At 38.6% G+C, this 27,500-nt stretch overlaps 2 protein-coding genes across 2 annotated transcripts in view; one reads left to right on the forward strand and one right to left on the reverse strand.

Annotated features, from left to right (window-relative positions):
• The first annotated feature begins 1,149 nt into the window (after positions 1–1,149).
• LOC136281707 (uncharacterized) lies at positions 1,150–14,622 on the forward strand. Its single transcript, XM_066168503.1, has 24 exons — positions 1,150–1,637; positions 2,448–2,547; positions 3,006–3,038; positions 3,393–3,465; positions 4,122–4,196; positions 4,616–4,684; positions 4,865–4,945; positions 5,344–5,446; positions 6,138–6,181; positions 6,585–6,634; positions 7,277–7,375; positions 7,819–7,909; positions 8,429–8,567; positions 9,249–9,351; positions 9,786–9,916; positions 10,616–10,750; positions 11,293–11,345; positions 11,557–11,655; positions 12,222–12,339; positions 12,604–12,669; positions 13,333–13,445; positions 13,662–13,755; positions 13,980–14,034; positions 14,171–14,622. The coding sequence occupies exons 2-24, from the start codon at positions 2,469–2,471 to the stop codon at positions 14,230–14,232; spliced, it is 1,965 nt and encodes a 654-aa protein (XP_066024600.1). The 5' UTR covers positions 1,150–1,637; positions 2,448–2,468; the 3' UTR covers positions 14,233–14,622.
• Positions 14,623–16,033: 1,411 nt separating this feature from the next.
• The window catches only part of LOC131775649 (uncharacterized), a 56,944-nt gene continuing 45,477 nt past the window's right edge, over positions 16,034–27,500 (reverse strand). The window contains exons 3-4 of the mRNA XM_066168500.1: positions 22,863–23,356; positions 16,034–21,592 (exon numbers count right to left, since the gene is read on the reverse strand). Of these exons, the coding sequence (XP_066024597.1) occupies positions 17,439–21,592; positions 22,863–22,917 (4,209 nt within the window). The 5' untranslated portion in view covers positions 22,918–23,356 and the 3' untranslated portion in view covers positions 16,034–17,438. The remainder of the gene's footprint in view (positions 21,593–22,862; positions 23,357–27,500) is intronic.

Genomic DNA, 27,500 nt, shown 5'->3' on the forward strand with positions numbered 1-27,500 from the left:
TTGGTTTGACACAAATTGTGAATCAAATCTGTTCATTCTTTTCCATAAAATACAATATCTTAAATTATATTTGAAAACCAAGCACTCTAAGGAGTGAAGGAGTTAATTACAGACAAATAAAATTGATTTTTTGATTAAAATATTGTTGTAACTGTAACAATAAATTAGAATGAAGTTTTCCTAAACTGCAAACTTAGCTGCTGTTTGTATTTTTTTCCTGGGCTCACAATGAGTTGGCCTTGAATGAGGTTGTCTACAAGAAGCTTGACCATTTTGTATCTGGGTTCCATGACATCTGAATTTGAAAAAAATATATATATTTAAATATATATATTTAAAGCTCAGACCAGGCCTTTAAGATGGCTTTGAGGAAAAGGGCATTCATTGGATTCTCAAATTGAGAAATCTCTTTTATATTGAGTGACTTTTATATTGGAGTTAGTACATCTCTCTCATAGATTTTACTAAAAAAGGGCTGAATACATTATTTTGTTTTTACCAAGGAGGGCTTCTTTATGTAATGAGGTTTGTTTAATAACAGTTCCTATTATGAATCTTGAATGTTCCCAAACGTGACTAAAGGAATCTTGAAACCTTACTGATAGGTTTATTTCATTGTAAAGCACAAGCTTAAGAAACTGCGGCATGCAAGTGACCGATTCGATTCTCAGAATTATTCTAGTTTCAGTTGCGCCGAGCGTTATGTAAGCTTAATTCAACCCGCTACATCTATTCTTTTATAAGATTTTGATCACGTAACGAATATCGCAATTTTTACTCACCCCAAACTTTCAAAATCGTAGCTTTACAGATGGCCACTCGACCCTTGTTTGTACCAGTCAACTGTTGTCCCTTCTTTTTTTAACTCCACGGCGCCAACGACTTTCATTTCTTTTACAACACTCACGCTGTTCTCGTTTTCCCATTGAACCACAATAAAAGCTATCTTTAGAAATGTTATATTAAGCAAAACAGTTGAGAAAAACGATCAACCGATGAAAAGTACATTCAAAGGTGAGCGCCAAATGGAGTCTTCTTTGTTTCCGATCACGGGCATGATCACGTGGATCTTTTAGGACTTGTAATTGGCTAGCAAAGTGAATCCGCTGGCTTGCCGATTGTAGTGTTAGGAGAAGCGCACAACTTTATTCTGATTTCTCCGACCGGTTCTCTACTTCTAGACGATGGATACCTTGGTGATATAAATAATGATGTGAGCTCACTCTATGTAGAAATAATCGACAAGAATCGATCGTATTACAAATGCACGATTTGTGGCCGAAAGTTGTCGAGAAACAAAGACTCGAAACTCACTTGAGTTGTGTTCAAAGGTGAAATACAAGCTAATCACAGTTTTGAATGGGACTACAAATCGTCTTTTACCCTCATATTTATAAAAGAAGGATACCACATTAGGAAGTATAAGAGATACATAGATGATCCCAGTGTACCAGTACTTAAATCTACAAAGCTTGACCGTAGCAAGCGTTCAGCAACATGTTCCAACACCGCCATCTCGATTCCTCAGTCAGTCATTTCCACTGAACTTAAAGCAGTAGTGACAACAGACTAGAGTGCGTCTTACAAAGGAGAAACATTTGTACAAGAGACAGAAGTAACTATATGCGATTACAGAGGTGCGTTGGAACTCTGGTCCACAAATAGTTATGCACTGTCCGAAGTATAAAACAATTTTGTTGATAGCTGACAGACAGAGAAGAACAACAAGTAAACTTTAGAGCTGTTATTATTGAAGTGTGACTTGCAATTTTCATTTTTATATAAAGAAGGACTTGTATTTTGCACCAAAAATAAAAAGATGTAATATTTTTTGGGAGATCCAGTAATTGGGACATTTAAGAAATTAAGTTATGAAAGGAAACTTGGTTGGTACTTCTCACTACTAACAAGTCTTGTTGATAAATATTTTCAGATCAGAGTTTCAAATTGCCTCAAATTCAATTCCCAGAAATTCCCAAAAGTTCCACACTTCTTAAATTATAGGTAGTTTGTAAAGCTGAGAATTCCTAGGGATTCCAAGTCCTCACAAAACTGGAGTCTTCCTTTCCCAGAAATTCCCAGTAATTCCAAGCTTTTTAAATCAGAGTTAATTTGCATAGTTGGGAATTTTTGAGAATTCCTGGGAATTCCTGGAAACTGGGAATTCAGTTTGCAAGGGTCATTTGCATAACTGGGAATTTTTGAGAATTCCTAGGAATTCCCAGAAAACTGGGAATTCAGTTCGCAAGGGATATTTCAAGATATCAAATGTGGATATTATTTGATTTATTTAACTCCAATTTCTCAGAACTAACATCATAAGAGAGGTTTGACAGACAGTAGAGAGAATTAATATTTGATATCGTAAGAGTGAAAGGATGAGCGGGGTAAACAGAGAAAGAGAGCTGTTTATTTATTTAATGAATTTTTTACCATTATTCTTTTAGATTGGATCTCCAGTGTACTGCATGGCATGGAATGTAAGGAGAAACCAAATAGTTGCAGCTGTGGATTCAACAGTCCAAGTATTCAACATGAGAGATCCAGGTAATTTTATGAATTAGAAGAAAATTAATGATCATCTGGCCCATTCTGCCCTGCTAGTGCTTTAATAGTCTGTAAGTCGTGACCCAAAACCAGATATTTTCCCTTTAAGCCCTCCCTCCCAGTTAATTGGTTCACCTCAATTGAACTCTTGGAAGGGATGTTTTAATTTTCCTTTTAAAAAACTTATTAAGCTTTTTGAGATCCCCAGCCCCTTCTATCTCCCTCTCTCTCCATTCCTCCTCCATCTCCCATCTCCCACCACCCCTCCATCCCTCTCCATCTCCCCTTCATGTACCCATCTTCCTCCATCCCCTATCCCCCCCCCCCTTCGGATACCTCCCAAACTATGACCCTCCTTAGGGTGGGTATGTGGGTATTTCCTTTGCTCATTTTTTAATTAAGTATATTGATTGAGGCTTACTGCTAGTTGTAATACTTTCATTCATTTTGGATTTCAGGCAGAGAAATTGGACATGTAATAGACACAAAGGGTAGGCTGGTACATTTATGATATTAGACAGTAATTTGGAGAAATCATGTTATTATAAAGTACTATCTTTTTGTATTCTATGTACACTCATGATGCTTTCAACATTGCTGATCCTAGCAGTGTATAGAATTTGTCACATATGATCCTGCTGACAGCCTTTCTCTCTCTCAAGTTCTCTGTACTTGTAGCCCAGAAGTAAAGCATGGAAGTGCAGAATGCTAAGGTCTGGGGCTTGATTCCTGATAAGGACTTAAATCTTTTTCTTTCTCTTTTGTTCATGGTGAGACAAGTAACATCTTTTTAAGTTTAGTGTTCTTCGTAATAGTTCAGCTACTAATTTGTATATCTTTTTCAGCCTATGTCTGTAAGGAACATTCAGATCTTGTGAAATGTGTAGTTTGTCATGAATCAAGAGTTTACAGTGGAGGGTATGTTTAGATTGAATAACATTTAACTAACATTACAGAAAGCCAAAACCTGTGTTGTTGAAGGTTTACTTAGAGAAAGAGAAATGTTAGACTTTTCAAAAACAAAGGAAGGTTTCACAGAAGATATGTAAATTTTTATACATTTTAAAGGACGTAGTTTAAGATTGAAATTTTCATAACCTATAACTCCATTGTAAACTAAATTTAATTTTGACAAACAAACTACAGAACTATATTTGACAGATGAACTGTTGAAATGTGTAGTCACCTGAAAAATTACAACATATAATCCCAATAAGTTTCACCCTACTTTGATCTTTTTACCCTTTGACCTCCAAGAGTGATAAGCATCTTATTTCTCCTCACATTATCTCCCCTGAATCACACATCAGGGTTATGAGAATACAGAAGATGATCACCAACTGAAAAAGCTTTTGATTGTTAAACAAATTCTCCACATCAGCACCTTAGGAAATGTATGCAGAACAGTATGGAGAATATCAATCAAGCTTAGCTAACTGATGTTAGGGTGTGAAGGGTTAAATGCTATTTTTCAATCTTCCAAACTGCATAATTCTGCAAAGTAGTCTTTGAGTATCAGAGTTACTGGACATTGTTTGCTCAGATTGTATGTGTTTTATCAATGTATTTTACAGGTATGACCAGAAGTTAGTTGTTTACGATTCCACTTTTTCATACAAAGGAAACAAGAGTTTATCAGTCGTAACAAAGTAAGGTTTGAAAATCATTCAATTTCAAGCATTTAGACCATGATAAATAGTAGCTCCCTTCTTTCTGTACTTTAGATGCTAACAATTTCAGGTTTTCTCATTCTTGCATACCTGTGACATTTCAGCATGATATGACTCTGAAATAGGGTCCAAAGTTATTGGCCAAAAAATTTCATTAAATAAGGAAATGAACTTAGTTCACCATAATTTAGATTCTGGGTTTTTTTCCTGACACAGTCAGGTCACTGAGCAATTAGTAAATGAATATTTAGCAACACTTTAAAGATGTTATTTATCATCAGTAATTTTTCATAGCTTATGACTGCAGGCTTAGATTCCGTGCATATATTAATTAAATGTTTGACATATACACAAGCTTAGATTATTATAGTCATACTTTCTGCAAATTTGTTTTTCAGGGTTAACAAAGCACATGATGCAGGAATAATCTGCATGTGCCTGGCACGAGACTCAGACAACAATACATGGTAAGTTACAGACTTTGTACATATAAATGGGGAATCAATTCGGGTATCTTGTCAATTTTACTTTTTAATTTTGAATAAGAGTTGTGACCTATCTAATTTTGGTTGTGTTTGAACAAAGGCAGTTGTTGCCAATTATTGAATGTACAATGTATGAGCAACCTTTTTGTTGAATTTTTTCAGGGTGTTAAGTGGTGCTTTTGATAAAGTTGTTAAAGTTTGGTCTCAAGATGGACAAGTCATGCATAAATTTGATGGATTCAGGTACAAGATCTAAAACAAAATGAATTCTTCTAACTGATGACAGTACATTTTACGGTTGGCCTTTACTGAGAATTTCATTTCAATTGTGTATAAAAGAACAATATCCCCTATTTGATGAATTCTTTATTCTTAGAAACTGTCTTTTTAACAAATAGCTAAAACTTAGGAGTGTCAGGATCACCTATTTTTCAAAGATCCTGATTTTGACAGAAACATTTAAGTGGTGTCAATTAATTTGACTTTGAACCAGATATGTACTTAAGCAAGTCTTTGCACATCTCTTTTGCATTATTACCAGATACCCTCTGTCAGAAAAAAATAACTGTATCTAAACAGCAACTGACATAAAGTTTAATGTCTCTGATTTTTTGTTTACTGGACTGTTTTGCTGTTTACAGTACTGCAGTTACTGGAGTCTGTTATGTTAGACCAATCAAGACTATCTGGGCAGCAGCAGGCACTGCTGAAGCTGCTATGTATGATCCAAAATCAGGAGAAAATGTAAGTCAGTGATACAATTCTATTATTTGCTTTTGGACAGCTCAAAGTAACTACACATGATATTTTGAATGGTTTTGTGAAACAAGTAAAATTCAAGAGAAGGTTCAGAGTCACCTTAAATCTTCCAAATTTAAGGTGGCACTTTTGTTAAAGAATGAATTTTCATATACCATATGTGATTTTCAGATGAAAAATGGGGTCACCTGGTTCACTAGTGAATTACATTAGGTTGAAATTAAGGGTGTTTTAAGAGACTATAGTGTTGCTATGGTCACCTATTATGTCAAAAAGTGATTAATACTTGTTTGCTAAAGATTGGGCTTGTCTTTACAACTTGATCAAGAAGACAAAGGATGTTAGAATTGTGACAGTATTTACAGTTTGTTACTAAAGAATTGATGCTATAACTTGATGAAAGCAAGAATGGCTATGTGCCACCTTAATTGAATATTTCTCATAAAGACAGGAAAGGTCATCCCTAGAGAGCAGTCTGCCCTCTCCCTCCACTTCCTCCTATCCCTTCACTTTGTCCCATCCTTCCCCTCCCTCTTCTTCCTCCCCTCCCTCCCCTCTCTTTGTAAAATTACTCATTAACACCTTGTCAATATGCTATTACACAACTTTTTTTAATTTGATTAAGCTGAAGTAAAATGAGAATGCTTGAGGTGAACAAGATTCACATCTCTTGCAGGTGACAGATTTCATAGGAACGTTTCAAGATGAGGAAAGTAATGGGTAGGAGAGATTAACACTTTGATCCCTAAGAGTGACTAGCATCTAAATTCTCCTTACAATATCACCCCTGAAAAAAACATTAAGGTCATGAGAATAAAGGATATGATCACCAAATAAGGAAGCTCTTGATTATTCAACAAATTCTCCTTGTCAGCACCTTAATAAATGTGTAGAGAACAACATGGAGAATTTGTCTGCTGATATTAGGGTGTAAAGGGTTGATGCAAAGTTAAGAGGTTCATTCCCAATCACATGTCACTGCCATGAGAACTCAAATTTCAGATAAAAATGTCTATACAATTATATACAATTAGGAACAATTTATTTGTATTGGTGAAAGTGTTCTGGTCGTTAGTTTGTGGAGTGTTTTCCCATCTTGAATTTGTTTCATCCTTTTTTCTAGTTTTCCTCTGGTGTTATTTCACTATATCTCTGACTTAGGACACGTAATAGGTAGGTGCTCTGCATATCTTTTAACTCACTCAGACTCTAGGAGATTGTCAGAAATTGTAAGCCACTAAACACTGGTGAAAAATGAGCAGTGAGATGCACTTCCATTTAGAGTCTTCTCTGTTTCCATTTGGGTTTCTGAGCTCGTAATCTCTAATTATTATTCATAACTGGCTGCAAATTGTAAAGGGCAGCCCAGTAAAAATGATATTTTTACTGTGTAAGGGGCTAGGGCGTGGGCAAGATTTTCTTGAGGAAGGGGGGTAGGTCTTGGAGTGACAGCTCACCGGCAGTAAGGGGAATGCCAGATTGTTTTATTGTTATAAGTTATCATTTTTTCTTGACAAGGGGATGTCAAATGCACCACAAGGCTCCCTCCCATCAGCTATGCTTTAGAAGCAAACTGGAGGGGAGAGGGGCTTGTTTTTTTTTAATTCCTGCATGACAACTTTGTTCCCACAACCTGAAAGCACGCTAAGTAGACGCAACAAACTTCGCACATGCGCAGTAGTTTGACAGCTGAGTTTAACAAACCCATTGAGTAACAGTTAGGGGAGAACCTGTACCTAGGACCACAGGACCCCCATTATGTCTTTGTGAGTTGTGATGCATATGATTTATAATTTAACACTTGAAATCCTTTAGGAACAAACAGCAGGCGACATCTGATTGTGTGGAAATACAATTCATCTGGATGTTTAACAACACTGAAGAACAAGTGCGCAATGGAGTCTCTTACTTACAGTACGTAATTTCACGTTCCATATTGATATTTTCTGTGGATAACAACTGAACTAATATTTGTCAAAAGATGAAACCAGTAACCTAACTCAACGAGGAGTAATTTGCAGCTCAGTGGGAGAGTATCGTAACGCGGACTCTGATAGTTCTAGGTTCGATTCCTCCTAGGGGCTCAGTAAATTTCTTTGTCCCATGCTGATGACGAGACGAAAAAATTACATGCCCCTGCAAATGTCAACAACTTCCGGCAACGTAGAAACTTACAGACGAAATTAACCCTTTACACCCAAAAATCGGTTTGCACATTTTCCAAACTGTTCTATGGTGCTGACAAGAAAACTTGTTCCCTGATACCTTATACATGATATGCTATGTAACATTTAAAGTTTGCTTATTCTTAGCCATGCTAGGTCACTTATATCATTATTTTTCGAAATGTTTTCCAGCTCGGAAAGTTCCTCTTTTGATATTCAGTGGAGGTAGTAATGGTCACGTGTCCAAGTGGGAACGACTTCAGTCAAACAATTTCATGTACAGGTAAATAAAGATCATCCTCACTCTCCCCTCCCTGAATGTTATACTCGAAATTTAAAAACATCTTAAATAAATGAATGAATAATGAGTAGAAAATGAAGTGAAATGAATGAATTCATGAAGAAATGGATTTATAGATAGATTTACAAAAAGGGAGATATTTAACGAAATTTTTGTTCATCGGTTTATTTTTTTCTTTGTCAGACTCGAGTAAGAGCCAGAAGGTTTAAAATGTGATGTATGCTATTAAAAGTAATATTTTTTGTGACTTTTCAATATTTCTGGGATGCTTGACAAACATTAGAGGCCATCGCGCTATCACTGGACATCATTCGAGCTCTTCTATGATTTTCCTTTCACATAGTTGTGTTGCGTATTTATTCATAACAGAAATCTGCATGATGTACTCGAAAACTCTTCGGTCGATCTTAAGGAAACCTCGGAAGTCTTCGTGTAATCTCCGGAAATGGTCTTGACGTCATAAGATGTGTAATATCCATGCTCTGTGTGTTTCGTCTACAGCAAAGAGATATTCTTACAGAGTGAAGCCAAGTCTCGCTTAGCAGCTCAGATCGCGGCCAAGTTCGATTGGCGCAGTCCAAACAGGAGTGCTAGTGGTGAAAACAGGCCGAGACCTTCCTTCCTAAATACTATAAACCAGGTATATATCCAAAAGTAACTTTAAAAAGAGGTTGAAAGTCAAGCTGGCTCGTAAAACCAATCCTGGTGTAGATTATCCCATTTTCAGAAGCATGAAGCGACCAATAGGACTATTGATACTCCTATTGAACGCCAGTCCATCGTAAGTTTTTCGGTTTCAATTTGTACTCCTGGGCAGAGAGAGGCATGGTGAGAGGTTAGTGTCTTGCCTCAGAAACACAACACAATGACACTAAATGGAGTCCAGCGGGCAAACCACGTGAACACCGTGTCTCCCACAACATGCTACTTGCGTTTGTTATAAGTAGTTTTATTACAGTATTTTGCTTATTGGTGAATAAAGAAAACTAATCTCTCCAGATACCCGCCATAAAAGAACTTGCCAGTAATTTACCGAACTGAACAACATAATCACTTACAAATTCCCTGGTACTCGCATTGTTTTCAGCCATTTCACTGATGCCATAGTTAACCATACGAGTGAAAATATTGAAAGATAAAAGGATATAATGACGTTGGTGTACGTGCATTTTGGCGGGAAAATCGCCTGGTAGCTTTGTGGGTTCTACGATTGTGCGATTTTATTTACGAAAAACATGTACTCGATTTTAAGCAAGACATAGCTCTTACAAGACTCTCTAACTTGACAATTTTGTGTCTTTAATTCCTTTTAATGTTTCAGATGTCGTCTGCTTCTGAACACACCAGCAACATTTCCCTTTTAAGATCTGTTTTTGTGGAGAACCTTGATTTATTAGTAGTGGCATCAGAAGACAATAATATTTGTAAGTAAATGCAATGTTGAGGGTTGAATGTTTTAAGGGGACCCACCCCGGGTAAAATTACTTGAAATTAAAAACATTAAATAAGGCTTGACTATACTTAAAAGTATTATAATTTCATTGCTGGCGAAATTTTTTCAGCAGGGTTGTTTTCGTTGCTTTTGCATTGTTCTACTTAGATAAAAGTCCGTTCAGCTGATTCGTACGTTTTACAGTTCATTGACTTTAACTGAACACTGAAAAGTCTTCCTATGAAAGTGACCTTCCTAATAAAAGAAAAGAATCACCATTTCATTTATAAACAAGTAGAATTATGCTTCCTCGTAAAATTAAGGATTGATATCACTTGTTTTAACAGAAGTTGCAGAATTTTCTGTAACTTTTAATAACTTTTAATAACAGACTTTAGTAACAAGCTGTGTCTTTTGTTCGGACAGATGTGTGGGGCTTTGACGAGGACGCTGTCAAGGTTCTGGAAAACATGAGACCTGCAGACGAAAATCTTATTTACAAATACGCAATTCTGCTCGGTGAAAAGGCCTTCAAGCCTGTGAAAAAAGATGTAGAGGTACGTGTTAGCCTTTCACATCCTTACTTCAGGATGTATATTCTCCATGCTGTTCTGTTTACATTACCTAAGGTGCTGACAAGGAGAATTTCTTTGACAATCAAGAGCTTTTTCAGTTGATGATCATTTCCTTCATTCTCAGGACCTTTTGTGTAATTCAGGGGTTTTATTGTTAGGAGAAATTAGATGCTGGTCAGCGACAGGAGTTAAAAGGTTAAGAGATGCACATCTTCCATTCGTAAAATGTATCATGGGCAGCTCTATTTTTTTATTGCGCATTATTCAGTTACGCGACATACATATTAAGAAGTTAAATCTTAGTTTTGTAAGCATTTACAGTTTGTCCTCTCACAGTAATTAAATGACATATTCCTTATTTACCACCCATATCTACGTCACCTAGAATCTTAACAGTAACGTTGTATCCTTTGGCGAACTGAACAAATAAATTAATAAGTAGATAAGTGGTAACAATATTTAAAACTTCTCACATATTAAGCAGAACTTTTGATATTAGTATTCTTGACCCGCAAATTGGCTTTCCTTCCCTTCTGATCATTTCTTCTTGCTGTGTTCACATAATAGGCGTTGAATCTGTCAGATATTCTGTTTTGCTTGTTTGTGTTTGGATAACTTCTTGAGAGCCTGTTTCCAAATAATTACTTACTCTGTCTAACTATGTGTCATGTTTATTAACAGGGCTCTAAGGAGCACGATTCAGTAACCAATAGGGTGGCAGGATTCATTTGTAAACACGTGTTTACAGAACATTCCAGCTGTGTAACCGGGCTGGCTGTTGTGGGGAGAGAGGCTGGGTACAACACAACTTACTTGGTGAGATTCATTTTGTTGTAACTGTTGAGTAAGGTTAAGGCTTTAAGCAATCCTCAAGATTATTTTCCGATCTATTCAAGATAGCATTCTTTAACGACAGTTTTGTTACACAGCGGGGCGCCTTTGAGAGAGAGAATATTCTTGAGCAGCGGAACCATGTTCGAGGCGTTCAGTTAGTAAATATAAAAGTGAGCTCGATGGGCATAATGTTAACAGCTGAGCGATAAAAGGCGCGAGGTTTTCGGTCAGATGGAAAAAAATGTTTGGGATGAGTCGTGTAACGACCAATCATTGAGGTGTAACAGATTCTGGTCTACTGAAACAAACTTTTGTCAAAAAGTTTCACAGGCGTATATTATGCGACTCAATCTAAACCCCCTTACATTTTTCACCTTGCCGCTTCTATTGCACCGTTTTACTCTCGCGCTTCGCTTTATCAACTGAACGCCCGAAACAGGCTAAAGTACTGATGAAGTAAGAACTTGTGCACTTGAGCACAGTAACAGTTAGGTTTATTTTTTAACCTTTTCTTCGTCTTTCAGCTTAGTGCTGGCTGGGATCGACGGATCTTCTTGTGGGACCTGGAAGCATCATGGTAAGACTCGTGAAATATGTTCACATCATTCAATATTCCCCTATGTTTAGAACTTCTAACCCTAAAATTCTTCCAAATAACTCAATTAATGCTTATACCTAACTTATACCTACTTGTCAAGATTAAAAAGCTATTTGCTGTCGTCCTAGCATTTTTCTTTGAAAGTTATCAACATGATGTAAAACGAAATTTTACGTTGCATTTTGTATAGTTTTCACGACACATTCCGCAACACTGATCCCAGCGCCCTTGAGAGCGATGAGCTGGCCTCCGATGGTATCATTATGGACCTAACGTACAGCGCTGAAAGGTATGACTTGGTATTCAACGCTTAATTCAGTAAACGGCAAACTTTCATTTGAAGAGAGGAGTCGGTCTTATCTTTCAGTACCTCAAGCTACCTGGGTGACTCTCGGGGACTGGATGATTTAGTGTTATTGATTGAGTGTATAACGTAGATTGGCCACCAGGGATTGGGGCGAGGAACCGGCTGACATATTACGCTGGAAAGGAAAGAAGGAGAAATGTTGGGTTTTGACTGTTGCACTGGACCCCAATTGATAGGCCTAAGTTCCAGGCCAAAAGAGTGTCAATACATTGTAATTTTAGATTAGGACTACAAATTGTCAGCTGTCAGCGGAACATGGCAAGGGTAAGATATAATGAGTAATTTCAAAGAAATTGTACCCTCCCCCCCCCCCCTAGAGGAGGAAAGAGGACTAACGGGGAGGCAAAGAGGCGTTTTCGAACCGCCTCTCTAAGTGTTAGGGAAATCTTAGAAGAACTCTTTTTTGATGAAACACTTGGGCAGTTTTGGACAACAGCTTTTTTGCGCATATCAAGTTCTTTGTATCCATGTTATTCTGCCCTCTGTAGAAATGAGTTCGCTTATGCTTCGTCTGACAAGTTGGTGTACATTAGACAGTTCTCTGACCGCGGCGCAGAAATGACTTTGTCAGCAGTGTTACAAGGCCACGAGGCTGAAGTTACACAGGTGAGAACGCTACAATCAAGACTTGCTGCCAGGTTCTTCTCAGTCTTGGCGTTTATTCCAATGGTGTATTCAGGAAACGGGTTTAGTTTTTTATGAACATGCATCAAATAATGTTTTCCAACACGTATCATTTGCTTCTTGACTATATTAAATCTTTTAGCAGAAAAAAAAGTTTCTGTAGTATAGTTATTCGAGTCATCAAGCTGCTAAGCGTTTACGACGACATTATTTGCGTGATCAAGACTTTTTTTTACTTGTCGAAAGGTTCGCTGGAATGCTGTGTTGAACAAATGGATCACGGGCTCAGAAGATGGAACTATTCGTATCTGGGTAAGGTCATCGTGTACTGTGTGACTGACATCTTGAAACTTTATATTTTGAAGCAGGTGCAATCGAGTACCAGTAAGTGTGAAAACTAATAAATTCTTACTGACCGGGCGTGAGGGCCATACTGGGGAATATGGGCCTGAGGTCGTGGCAGTTTGGACCGAGTGCAACAAGGCCCGTTACAAATGACTGAGGGCCAATATTCCTCAGTACGGCTCGAGCAAGCAAAGTATGGAAGTAGTTTGATGTATGGCACTCGCAAAAAACCTGTTTGATTTGAAATTGCTGGCTTTTTGGAGCAAAAATACACGGCTTGTGACCGTTTCCGTGGAAAAGGTCCCTATGGAAAAATCCCGACCAGCTAAGAACCAATCAGAACGCTGAGATTTACCTCAGGACTACCTTGCCACATAATAAACCAGGGGTATGACTGATCTTGAAAACTCGCCCCACTCTCTCTTAATCAATAAAGCGCGAAATTAAACCAATGGCGACTCGGCAACTGCTTGTGAGGGCTTTTAAATGTTTTTACTCTGAGTTCTTATTGGCTAATTGTGATATTTTGTTTTGTGTTGATTGGCTGTTGCAATTAGTTTGGTTGTGAGATTGTCACAGTTCATCGAAAACCGCTCTGATTTGTACTTTTGATGTTGTTGCTAATCGCAGAGAGGAGATGGAATGGGTTGCGACGTGGTGCTGACTGCTCAAGGAGCTGTTTCAGCTCTTTGTATTGATCAAGTGAACGGCTGTATTGTGGCTGGAGTCCAAGAAATCATCAGGTAAAGATTTCGTGACATGCGTGACAAAGATATCTTGTTTGAGTGGCCGTTCGTTGTCACGTAAACAGGTAATGCAAACGTGCAAGAAACACATTAGATGTCTTTTTGTAGTGTCGAAACTGTATCACGCAAACAGGCCATGAGAGTGTGTGGCGAATGTTGCAGTAAATTTACAGGGGCAAATGCCACCCAATTTTTTTTGTTTCATTTTTCCAGGGTTTATGATCCAGACACACGCAAGATTGTGCAGAAGAATCTTGGACACAGCGATTCTGTGCGATGTATTATTCATATTCCTGAGAGGAGTCAGGTATTTATCGTTTCTTTTTAACAGTTGTAGTTATTAGCTCGCTAGGAACTGTACAGTATGATTTTGAGAATAGGGTACAAACTTCCGGCGTGGAAACGAGGTTAAGAATTCTTTACCTCAATTTCATGGTATTCAGGCCCCAGACCCCTCGCATGTCAAATTTTGAATGTTCTTGGGTATGCTTTCAATTTTTATTGACCCGTTACCTTACGTTGTTCTTTCAGTATATTTCCGCTTCTTGGGACAAAACTGTAAGGATATGGAACGCATACAAGAAAAGTGAGTTTCTTGGTTTATGCCAATTGATTTCATTTGTTACCACATGAAGGCCAATGTACCTTGGAACCTTGCAATTGTGTTAAAAAAAAGAAAACAAAAAGCGTCGCGTGACATCTTTCTTTATGGTAACTTTCAGCTCGCAAAAAGCCTGCGAAAGAGATGACAGACTTTCCTGACTCAAGCAGTGGTAGTTTTTAGTGTTATCTGAACGTGGTGAAGAACTATCCGGGTAAGCCTCCTTTGAGTTCACATCAACTGGACATTCCATTATCTTTTATATAAATCGTTTCTTACATTAACTGTGTGCGTCCAGACTCTTCGTGTCAGCTTTGTCTTTGAACGCTGGATATAGTGTCACGCTGCTTAAGTGTCACGCAATACTTTTTTGATCTGACGATGTAATGAATCGCAAAAGACTTGTGTTAGGCAAATGTTTAAAATTTCACTTCTTTTGTGTACGTAACGCCGTTAGAGTGGAATGAGAGAAAAGGTGTATAAAATTTTCATATATTTCCATGTATAAAATTAAGAAAAACTTAAATGATATATTCATACATTTTATTGTAAAATTTATTTAAATGCGATATTTATGGCTTAAAATTTCTCCGTATGTGGAAGAATAAAGGCATTGGAATTCAGTATGTTGTGTCCCTCGTGGAAAATTAATGATGCCTCCAGGATAAAAGTCAATTTTCTGAACTTCAATACTCTTTGCAGCAGACTTGTGCGTCACTCAAGGCAGTGAAAAAACACTGTGTTGTCTTTATTGACGTGAAATGACACAGTCTTGGGTTGTAGTTATGTCACAGTCCATTGCACCGTTATACTGCAGTGTAAAAATTTAGGTTATATTTATGAAAACCCTTCATACAATAAAAACACTGTCTTTCGCTTGTTGGTCCCCTCTGTCCCGTGACACCAGCAAGACGAAAAATTAGATGTTACAACCCCTAACAAACTATTACGTTGAACGGATTCTGTATTTCTTTTCTCAAGAAAAACCTTCGTTAAATCAATACAAATCAGTTTTGACGTCTAAGTGCCTCGACTGGACATAGTTGTGAACAGATAGGTGTCTTTGCTTTTTTCACTGACTTGACTTCGCTTGAAAGGAATGTGAAGTTTCTCTTTGATCCCATTTATATTTTTTTAGAGTAAAACTCATTATTTGTAGAGTTAGTAGGATTACGTCCAGTACAATTACGCGTTAAATGCCCAATACCAATTGATTGTGTTATTAAAATGAAAGAAACTCGGACTTGGAAATTCTCATCTCAGGTTAGACATTTAATTTTTTTTAAAAACTTCCGCTTAAAAATTATTTCCCCGTATCACTATAATTGACGGAGTTTTCGTGTTATTCCATTCGCTACGACCTTTGTGTCGATCAGAGTCAAAATTATAAACACGGCCAATATTGTTATTTTTCGGTCGAAACATGTAAAGCTCACAAAGTTAGCGTTTCCTGAACAATCAATATGAACTGTTTAATATTCCTGTCTTTGTATAGTTCAATATTTCATCGGTATCAAATTCGTTTTAGTTTTCCTATACGTTCCCCGTTTTATTCAAGGTAATGTGGTAACCATCCGTTCAATTTATTTTTGTGGAAAGATCATTTATTCTTGGTGTAACTCTTCCCAAAAATTTTTAAAATATTCTATCTATTATTGATAGTTTCGTTTCTAACTCAGAACATGGATGAAAGGCATTTCCTAGTTGTTGTTATGGCTCAAAAGTCCTTTCATCACTCAGTCACTCTGTTAAACTTGCGGCGACTGAAACAAAATTCAAACGAGGTGTCGCTTTGGGCGTATGGCCACCTAGCCTACGTGCAGCCGTACCCTCCCCACCCCACCCCCCCCCCCGCAGGGTGAAATGGAGGGAAGATTCCCTCGCTTCCGTTTCATCTTGCGGGGGAAGGGTACGGTTACAGGTCGGCTATTGGCTACCAAGGTGTTTGGGACTATTTTACGGTTCGCAATCACGAGAACCAAAGTGACGGTTAATTAACGGAGTTTTATTGTCGATGAAAATCAGAATACTACAAGCTAAAACAACCAAGTGGCTAAAAGCGACCGTAAACTGAAATAATACGGTGAATTCCTATCAATCGAGGCGAAAACTTCCGAAATATAAGATAAAGGCTTGTAAAACAAATCTAACTTAATTACAACTCAAAATCGCGATAAAAATATAAAAGGCAAAAAAAACTACGTTAAGAGATTCACGCAAACAGTCAATAGCCCAAGCGTTGTCAAACTAAAAGTTGGGCATTCAGTCGTAAACGCCAGGCGTGATTTTCGCCACTTATCACAAAGCAATTAAAAAGGTACACAGTACAATAGTCTTTATCTAATCAAAATAAAAGAAAACTAAACCTTAGTAAAATAAAAGAATAAACTTACATAGCGGTTCCCCTTGCGCCAAAGGTTACAAAGTTACAAGGGGAGCAAAGGTCAAGATCCTTCGAATTACTAAATAAACTGAAGAAAGGACGCCAAGGTCGTCTTTTATATGCGCGTGGGACGCAAAAAGGACGCTAAAGCGTCGGGTTTCAAGAATAATAGATGAGCAAATAAACATTAATAAACATTAATAAACATTGTAACGAAGATCGTAACTAAGAGGAAAAACGTTATCAAGGTAATTACTAATCAGTAAAATCAGTTAGTATCCGTAACGCACTCCGTCACTCCTCTCTTCGGTAAGTGCGCTGACCAGCGCATAAGCATTTTGTATTTGAAGTTTCTAGGTGAGGCTCAACTGAAGGTTGAGACTCTGTCAAAACTTGAACAGACTGCTGATAAAAAAAGAACGCGTATTCAACTGACTACTGAGATCTGAGAGCAGTAAATTTCACTGATGGATGAAAAATGGGCTGAAATTAAGACTGTGTGGATTTGGTTTGCGCTCTTATTGGGCATTTGACGCGCCCTGATAAAAATACTACGCCAATGAGGCGTCACACATTTTAGTGTTTTTAGGACTTCGCTTTTAAACTTATCGATCCAGAATTTGAATATTAATTGGAGAAGCAGTTGTGGTTAGTGGATTCACACAGGACGCCGTGGTTTCTCTGCACTGTTCAAAGTTCAAATAAAGGCGGAGTGACGGAGCATGCGCACTTATCAACATAGGGTAGTCGCCTACAATGGACATAACTAACGCAAAGGGCCCCCCCCCTCACGCACACACACACACACCACGCTGTAACATAGGTAATGTGGTTTGTACAAGATCTTCAAATTGCGATACCCATGATCTGTAGTTAAAAAAACTCACGAAATATTTAGATAAGCCTTTCCAAGCATTCTCATAAAGGTACTTTCACACTCATTAGATATTACTCAAAACTTGAAAGTAGCTTGCGTAAAGTTCTATTACGATCACGTAGAAAGAAGCTAACTCTCGTCTTCACCCTGGACGGACAACTGTATGTCATACTTTCTTTTTAACCATCTTGCTCGAGCAGCTTTCCATAAGAAGATGACCACCCGTACAATTTGCGAAAGAAGGCACAAGATGAGGAAAGTAACGGAAACAAAAGGTATAACACTCAGTAATACTGCCTCTGACATCAAAAGAATGCGGAAATACCGTTGATTGATACCGCTGACGTCACTTCCTGCCGATGCAAGGCCCACGTTTAGTACTCCTATAACGACCAAGGCTACCAAGGAGACGGTTTCGGTGAAGTTGACCCAAGGGTGGGCGAAGGGCTCCCGGGATATGTGATGCCACAAATAAAAGAGGCAAAGGATCGTCAGACACACAGAACGCATAAGCGCATGGTCCAACTGCCACCAACCAATCACAATTATGAGGAATCGACGACCAATGAGAATGCTCTCCCAGTAGATCCTTCCGTCTGATTGGTCATCTTGTGGCTTTGTAAATGGACCGCATAGAACCTCAAGTAGTGAATGTTTGATGCTTGTGGAAGAGTTTGAGTCATGTTCCTCGTCATGACCTGAGCTTGCACTTGAAGGGATTGCTTGATAGTCCGGTCTCCTGGTAATTTTTTTCTTTAAGTGGTGATATAAAACAAAGAGGAGATAAGGAAAAGGTAGGATGCTGGCAAGTAAAAATATCTTTCCTGAAATCTTGCCTCTATAGAGCTGCAGCGAAGTAAAATACAACGTGAGTATAAACGGAAACAAGTTCAGGGCAATGACGACAAAAGCAGCTTGCTGCCACCATTGGTGCCAGCAAAGGTAATGGGCATCGTAATACCAGCGGGACACTTCCTGAATGCTTACACAGTGAAGTAATCGCACTGTTGTACCAGTCACTGCTGAGTAACCTAGCAACACTATTTCCAAGACAGCTCCAAAGTAAGGACCAGCTGGCGGAAGAGTTGGCCTGCGCTTGCGTAGTTTGTTTAGACCGCTGTGCAGAAGGTAAATAATTGGTATCGAGAAGAGAATTGTCATGACTGTCACCAAGTGGAACATTGTTTTCAAAAGTGGTGTTAAAATCGGCCAAGGACAGATCCTCCAGTTTGTATTAGCATATAGTTTTAAGTTAAAAAGATTAGTAACGGGCAAGACAATCTTATTTCTCAATGCGTTTTTGACCCCATACGACGACACAGTCAAAACTCCAGCCACTTGATAAAAGTAAAAGATAATTTTCAAAAAGCCATAATTCGGAGAAACACTTTTTCTGGCCGTGCTGTCTAGGCTGCAAATAACTTGGTTATTGCCCTCTTTGCGTCTCGGAATGAACCATGTTAATTGTTTTCCCACTTCCTCAAACACTGGGGGTTTTCTAACGAGATACAAGGCAAATAATGACGTGAGTGCGAAAAAAACAACCAAATACCAACTATGGGTGCAGTCTTTCGCTCGAACACACTCTGTTGTAAACAAACCTTCAGTGAAATTTTGTTTACATTGTCCGCAAAGGATGCCTGTCCTATTGCCTTGGCAACCGGAATGCAGGTAGCTGTTGTTGTCATAAAAGCATTTGTTATGCAAACAGCAGTAACCTTCTGGACAAAGCTGAAAGGAAACGATGTCTTCGTTTTCAGGATAACCCCAAAAGTTGGGCTGAGCAGCGAGAGGTAAAGAGCAATTTCCACCAACCGGGCAGGGATAACAATTTACGCTAGGTCTTCTTCGAGTTCCCCTGTGAATGCTGTAGGTTCCCTCAGGACATCGCTCGGTCGTAAATATAGTCGATATCGTGACCTGTTTCTGATCTTCAGTGGAAGGTTCGTAGAATTCCGTAATATTACGCAGCTTAAGTTTGGTGTTGATCGGAGTTTCAATTCGCACAGAGTTGTCCAACAGTCCTGGGCGGACTTCTTCTACAAGAATGAGAGCTATGCTGTCTGTGCTGAAAGGATCCGAAGTAAACGAACTGTTACGTATACACATAGGTACTTTTTCAGAATTTGTCACCGTCAAAAATCCCAAGTATGGTGCCACATGTTTGGAAAGTCCTCCCGCAGATTCAAAAACTTGAGAATTGTCAGACTGATTAAAGGAGGTATTACTGATTATCAACATTCCTAAGCACCGCTGCACGTTTGCGTGGGAACTACCTATGCCGCCAAAATTATTTATGAATTTGCAGTTTTGAATTTTAGTCGTATTAACTTTGAGCACTTTAAGGACGCCTTCAGATCTTCCAAAGTTACCTCGGAACTCAGTGTTATTGATGATCACCTGGCCGTCGGGGGTCGTTTTGTCAACTAAGGACAGATCGATATGGACTACTCCTTCTTCTCCAAAATTGTTCAGGAAAGTGCTCTGATCCAAATGGAACGAACTATTACTAACCGCACTCACTACTTGCAAAACAGAATTTTCACATGGCCCAATGCAGCTGTTGTTAACAAAAGAAACGTTTTTCAAGTGAAAACTCTTAGTTATGACTCCCAAAGTAAAGTCGATATTTCCACTTATCATGGTGTCCTCCACGAGAACATTCCCTCTGCACCTTAACTTATCTGATTCGCACTGGTAAAATATCCCACCAAAATTTCCGTGAATTTTACAGGAGCTCATTATTTTGAAGCCCATGCTTTCAGCGATGATGATGCCAAAACCTTCACTATCGTTAAAGTTATAACCGTTGTTAACAAAGGTCAAGTTTTGTAATGTCACTCGTGGCTGAAGTGAGAGTTGTGAATTTTCAACGTAAAGAGCAAGAATGCTGGCACGCGCGCCATAATTGCACAGGAATTCACTGTTTCGAATTTCCACGTCCCCATGGAGTTCGTGCACTCTAGCATAAATAGCTCCAGCAATGTCTATGGTGTATTTTTTCTGTAGACCCTGATTATACGCAAAAGTGTTATTGATTAGTGATAAGTTACCCATGTATGACACGAACAACGCTAAGGCACCTCCTCCTCCATCTCTAACGTGGTTATTTATCAGTGTGTTATTTATGAAATGAGAGCACTTAATACTTATCGAAGAAGAACTGTTGATCCGTGCATCGATCAATCCTATCGTCATGGCGCCAGCTAAATACCGGCCTTCGTTTCGCACAAACTGACAGTCCTCTACATCCATTAAAAGTGACGGTATATCCTCAAATATGCATGCACCGCCAAATTCAACTTTGTTTAAGCTGAAGTTTGAACTGAGCAGCCAAACTGAAGCTTCCTTTGTAAAATTGCTGACCTCAACTGCTCCACCTTTATTCTCAGAGAACAATGCTCTTTCGATTTTCAGCTCAACTGAGATCCCATCATGGATTTGGACCGCTCTGCCTCTATTTTTTCGAAATTGTGACGACTTGAAATCAGTGTACCCGTTTGAAAAGCCATGAACGTCCAAGATATTTACTCCAGCCACATTGTTTTTAAAAAGTACTCTCTCCATAACGAGAACTAAGTCAGTTCCGTTTATGCCAGCAAAAACTCGAAAGCATGCTTTACCTGAACAGATATTCTGTAACACTCTTAGATCAGTAAAATTAGCTTTGATACTGCTCTGATTTGCTTGTAAGTTTTGAATAGACATGTTAAGTATGGCATCTCCTCCACTACGTATCTTATTGCTGACGAATGTAGAATTCGAAACGTTCAAGTCAACGGAAGAATTTCCATAAATTGTAACACTACAAGCACTGTTGTTCTGAAAGGTGCATCCATTCAGTTGAACATTTCTCATCATTAAGTATTCATCGTATTTCAAGGTGAGTGTAGGAACAGAGCTGTTTATAAAGCTGCAGGCGACCGCTTTTAAAGAACATTCAAAGAGATGAATTGAAGTGTTAACGAAGGTGATTTCTTCAAAAAAGACTCCTCGAGAAGCCATGCCGCAAAAAAACCGAAATCCATTCGTCCTACAAGAAATAAATGCTCGACTATTGTAGCTGCGCAGAACTAAACCAGCTAGATCCAATCCTTTCTCGTTTTGGCACGGATAAGGGTCACGTGACGTTCCTGTGCCGTCTATATTTATTATATCACCATCACACGCATGCATAGTAACTTGCTGAATGGTTTTACATGGCGATGACGCATTGAGCCCGCAGTTATTTTTAAAGGTCCCATCGTATCTTGAGACAAACCACTGCTTGGCATGGATAGTTTCTATTAAATAAGAAATATATAAATAAATAGAGATTATGGTTTAAACTTATTTTTTCAAGGATTTCTAGCCCAGAGAAAAGACGTAACTATACATGTCTAAAATAACGATGCCTTTTTTCTGTGTTTGATATCGCCAATCAACTGCAGACACGTCACTCGCCCTTTGTGCCACTTTGTCAGGTTGATGAATGAATGACAAAGTGTTCACCAAAAATGAAGTCAACTTTTCTTTTCAATAAAGGTCTATGTTGCTTATATAACAAGATTCTGATTATTTTGACAAGAAGAGCGCTAACTAACGCGGAAGGTAACAACAGTAACTTTCCGACTACCGTCATGTTGTTCAACGTGACTGTCTTTGAAATGAAAATTAACAAACCCACGTCACGCAACGTCACGCAATTTCTTACAGATTAGCTGTCAACCCCCTCTTCTATTTATCACTTTCTATAATTACGACCATTATGTTGCTATTCTGACCGTTTTAGAAATCACGAGACTGCTTTGTGACACACGACAAGTTTCCTGGGGAAAGTCCCTCCACTTCCTGTTTCGTTAAAGCTGATGCAATCAACGATGGATGTCAACTTGGTCATAAAGTTACTCTCCTGCTCGTTAAAAAGGTTAGACCAACTCTCAACAAAGAGCCATGCTTCTCCAATTTTCACCCAACTTCAAAAATTATACTTATGCCGAATGGAAACATTCTCATTGAATTAGCTAATATTACTTGGATCCGTGTATCTTAGTGCTAAACGATTTTCAATCGCGTAGGAAAATGAAGCTCAAATTTTAACTTTGTTCTTCGTTTTCCTTTGCGCTGTAAACAAACCAAATTGGTTCCTCATTTATTCCCCGCTGGGAAGGAAACGGCATTCGAATTCACTTAATGCTCTTCGTTTTTCTCTTTCTGCAGCTCTTAAAAAAACGGATTTTAATTTTCTTTTTTGTTTCATTTTCCTACGCAATTAAAAATCGGTTGGCACTAAGGTACACGGATTTACTCCAGGAGCTTGAACCCCACAAGTCGAAATCAATGTTTATTTGAGTCAACAACGGCGATCTGCCAAGACATGTATAGTGAAAAAAACCAACATCAGTGGAAACAAGGCCTCCTACGAGTCGTTCAACCAGCAGCTCTTGGTGTAGACAATTTAGCGAAACCTTATCGACGCTACTGGTTGGGGTATCTTTGCATCAATAAGTGGCTAAGTTTAAAGGCAATATGCTGAGTAGATATAACTGCAAATCATAACGAGATTTCACATACCTTCCAAACATATTCCACTCCAAAGAAAAATCCAATAAAACGTTGTTAGCTCCATTATGTGAGTCGGCAAGACATCGAGACAACGCCGATCAACTGTTCTTAACGGCTGCTTTTCGAAAACAAAATTCACGCGATATTCGAGATTGGGATTCCTCACTGGAATGTCACGAGACGTACAGGGTGAATAAATTATTGGTCACAATCCAAGAGGTGTTATTCGCTGCGGTTCTAAGAATAGCAGCAAATCATTGTTTTCACGGTTATGACTTTTTGACTGTTGACAAGGAGACGTGGGAATTAAATGGCGAGATCTAACCGGGTCAAGTCACTGACATCGCTGGCATTTGTGCTTTCTTTTCTTTACGTCTATTTCAATTTGATTGCAGGTGGTACCTCATATATTTACAGTTTGTATTTACATACTTTAGTTCAACTTCTCTCCCTTAGGGTTCATGTTCAGTGTCTGGCTCTGTACTCGGGAGGTTTCAGGTTTCCTCCTCAGATAAAATGGGGCTTCTTCGTGACGGGCAGCAAGTACGCATTTGTAACTTACACCTGCCATCATAGAACTATACATCAGAGTTTGTTGTTACCATAATAAGTTTTTTCTTGTTGCTGCCGGGGACTGATGCTTGCTTTACGCTGGGCCTCTATACAGTAGAGCAGTCATTTTTCCTATTTTAGGAAAACTAGCATTTTTAGTCGTGGATACGCGAAGCGCAGAAAGGATTATTGTTAGTGGTCAGAATATGCAAACTTGTCACGCACACAAATGAGAACAATTCGATATGTCAACGGCAAACCAATTAATATCGAGTTTCCCAAATAATACTGGAACGCGTCTGTCGACTTTCCGAAAGTAAATTCCACGATCATTGATCATTCTCTGTTATCCCTGAAACCATGTGATCCCAACTCAAATACCCCTCCATCCCCCTCCCCCTCATCATCCTGTTCACATGACCTGACATTTCATTGTTCCTTACATAAATATTAGTCGTTGAACGCCAGGTGGCTAAGCTCTATGTCCAAGAGAATTCATCTGAACTTATCGATTTTGCAACATCGCTTATTAAAGAACTTTCCCAAGTTAAGCATCTGTCGTTTGGTCCTCACCTGCACAGCGCTTGTTTACAAATTATACAAGACCTGCATCATTTTCACACAGAGGTGCGTCCTTTTTCTCTATTCAAATTTGAAGTAAATTGCGTCATATATATTTTTCTGTGTTGAATTTGAAATACATACATTTAGCCAAGCCTAAAAGCGGAGCTCGGATTTTTTTTTCCCGCACGTCTCAAGGGCACAACGCCTTGCCCCGGCCGTATCGTAGCAGACGTAAGGTTTCAAATTGGGGAATATCACTTGCAAAATAACACCTGTGACCGCTACATGTTATTTATTGTTTTTTCCTGAAAACGGTAGCTTACCTGTTTTGGTTTGAGCTTTTCCCCACAAAATGAAAACAAACAACGGGAATTCGAAAAATGCCGCCATTTTGCTGCAATAGTGTTACTATACGAATGTTTCCATCCCCTGTGTAAATTTCTCGCACGTTAAAAGCAAGCGCACTCATTTTGCCGATGTGTCTCTTTTACTAGCTTAGTCTATGAAACTCCTCGTCATGCTCAAACAAAGCGAGGAAGTGAAGGGAAAAGATATTTTCTGATAGTGAAAAGAGTGACTCATGCCAGTGGAATACGGGCAAACTGGTTTGTTTTTACCTTAGAGTAAAAAGGATCTTTACTTTTGTGATCTCTCTTTTCTCTGAGAGCAAACATTTTCGCCCACTACGCTTGCACATGCCAATCAAATGAAAGCAAATGAATACTCACCTAAAATACTTCGATGTAAAACAACTCTCCCCACTTTGATTCCCATGCAAGTTTTTGTCGGACAAGTACAATATTGCGTCTTCCTCACTCAGCAATTTATTGTAAGCAAACGTAGTTTTGGAAATGTTCAAGTTGACCATAGAATTGCCATAAATTGTAACACTACTAGCACTGTTGTTCTGAAAGGTGCATCCATCGAGTTGAACATTTTTTCTCACAGATTCAGTGGCGTATCTTGACGTAAGCGCGGCAACGGAACTGTTTATAAAGCTGCAGTCGTTGAGCTTTAAGGAGCAGTCAGAGAGATGAAGTGAAGTGTTGACGAAGGTTATTTGGTCCACAGAGACTCCACCAAAGGCTCTCTTTCTCGAATTACACAAAACTCGCAGGCCCTCAGTTTTGCAAGAAAGAAATGCTCGAGTGTTGTAACTGCGTATTGCCAGAGCGGCTAGATTCAATTCTGTCCAATTCTCGCACGGATAAGGGCCACGGGACGTTCTTGTGCCGTCTATATTGATAACATCACCATCAGATGCATGCGCAATCACTTGTTGAATTGTTTTACAGGGCAATGACGCTTTGAGCCCGCAATTGTTAGCAAAGTTCCCATCACGTCTTGAAACAAACCACTGCATTGCATGGACTCCTTCTAGTAAATAATACACCATAAATAAATAAATGAGTAAAAAAATCATGAACAAATTAAGGATTTTGAGTGATCCGTTATTGCGACCAGTCAGAGTAGCTGCGAGCCACTAGACGCGGAAAACGACTGATGCAGGATGTAGTGCCGAGTTCCCTGATCAGACTTCATATTGTGAGGTTTTTGCCTATGGAAAGTCATTTTGTATCCGTACCTTGTACTCCTGGAAAAGCAACATACCGAAATTAACTACACGCTGCTATCTTGGCGCAATGGATGTCATCGATTACCTTCCCTTTCAAAAGCATTCGCTTTTTTTTCTTATTTCGTGGAGACCATAACCATTTGTTGTGCAGTTAGCAGCATTTAAAAGTATCAATAACCAAAGCGCAGCGTTTGTCTTTCCTTCTCCTGTTTTTGGAAAAAGTGAATGCTTTATTCATTCCTGAGTATAGTTCACCGATTTGGTGTTTTCGGCAATCCAATGTTCAAATTCAGAATAAAGAAGTGCTGTACAGAGATCCCAAAAATACTGCAATGTCAGACGCCTTATCGGCCTCGAATAGTGTTTTTATCAGAGCGTATCAAATGCCCATCAGTAAAATTTGCTGCTCTATTATTATATATCAGCATTCTGTTAAAGTTTTGACCAATTCTCAGCTATCAGTTGACCTCAATTGAGCCTTACGATGAAATTGAATATGCAAAATTGCTTAAGCGCTTGTCAGCGGAATTTTCATAGGAAGGACTGACGGAGTGATGGAAAGGAGGAAGGTGTGAATTTTGAGTCATAAAATGGAAATGGCCTTAAGCCATTTTACAAGTTAAAAACGAAACTATCAATTATAGAAAGAACATATTTAATTTTTACAGGTGAAGTTAGACCACGGATAAATGATCTGACCACAAAAATAAATTCAACGGATCGTTGCATATTTCCTTCAGTGAAACGGCGGATGTAGAAGAAAATTAAGACCAATTTGATACTGATGAAATACTGAACTTTACAGAGAGTGGAATATTAAACAATTCATATTGATCGTTCGGAAAACGCTAACTTAGTAAGCCTTTCATGCTTCAATGAAGAAAGGTAAAATGGTTTCCGTTCTCCCAACCTCCCAAGTGTTTACATTAGGCTATGTAAACACGGAAACCATTTTACATTTCTTTTATAAAATAACTAATGAAAGAGGAGCGAAAACCGTGTTTACATGCGCTCATGTAAAATGGTTTTATGGCCAATCAGAGCGCGCGTACTATTTGAATTATTTTATAACTAAATAATTACATTATAGGCCATGTTTATGATTTTGACTCTGATCGATACAAAACTCATGGCAAGTGTAATAACATGTCCTGTTCGTGATTGTTTGAAGAACACATTGCCGTCTTGTGACTCAAGACACATCACTTTCCCGGGGAAAATACCATTCGCCGAAGCTAAGACTCTGTACCCACTCACCTTGCGACATGAAATTCTGCGGTCGTTTTATTATGCAGATCAATCAACGATTGTCTGTGTTATGCGGAAAAATTTTTTTGCGGATTGAGGATAAGCAAGAGAAACTAAAACCCGAAACATTTTAAAGTTTGCCTTCAATCATTTAGCGAAACACTTTTGACAGAAATTGACAATTACGAATTACAGCGACATCGTGGTTAATTTATCCTACTGCCTTTACATATGGCAGATTTTAATCTGTGACACTGATGATACAAATGGAATTACTTTAAAACTTTATTTACCTTCCAAGCATAGTCCACTCAGTAAAAATAGCAAAGAAACCCATCGTTTCTCCATTATGTGCAATCAAGTTGTCAATAATGGTTTGCATAAGAGAGTTGCTCTTGAGAAAAGTAGTAGGTGTTTTTACAGCTTGTCTTGTGGGTGTCACGGGACAGAGGGACACCAACTTGAGACAATGTTTATGAGGCAACCGAAAGACAGCGTAATTAATGGAAGAAGAATTTTTATATAGATTTAATAATCGAGAGAGAAATTTAACGGTGCAAGGGTCTGTGACAAAACTTACCACAACCCAGGATTGTATAATTTCACGCCAGTTAAGGCAAAGCAGTGTTTTTTTAACGGCCTTGAGTGACATTTTTAGTCCATTGCAAAGAGTATTGAAGGTCAAAAAATAGACTTTTATCCCGTTG

This window comes from Pocillopora verrucosa, chromosome 6 (genome assembly GCF_036669915.1).
Source record: "Pocillopora verrucosa isolate sample1 chromosome 6, ASM3666991v2, whole genome shotgun sequence".
In the NCBI taxonomy this organism is placed as follows: domain Eukaryota; kingdom Metazoa; phylum Cnidaria; class Anthozoa; order Scleractinia; family Pocilloporidae; genus Pocillopora; species Pocillopora verrucosa.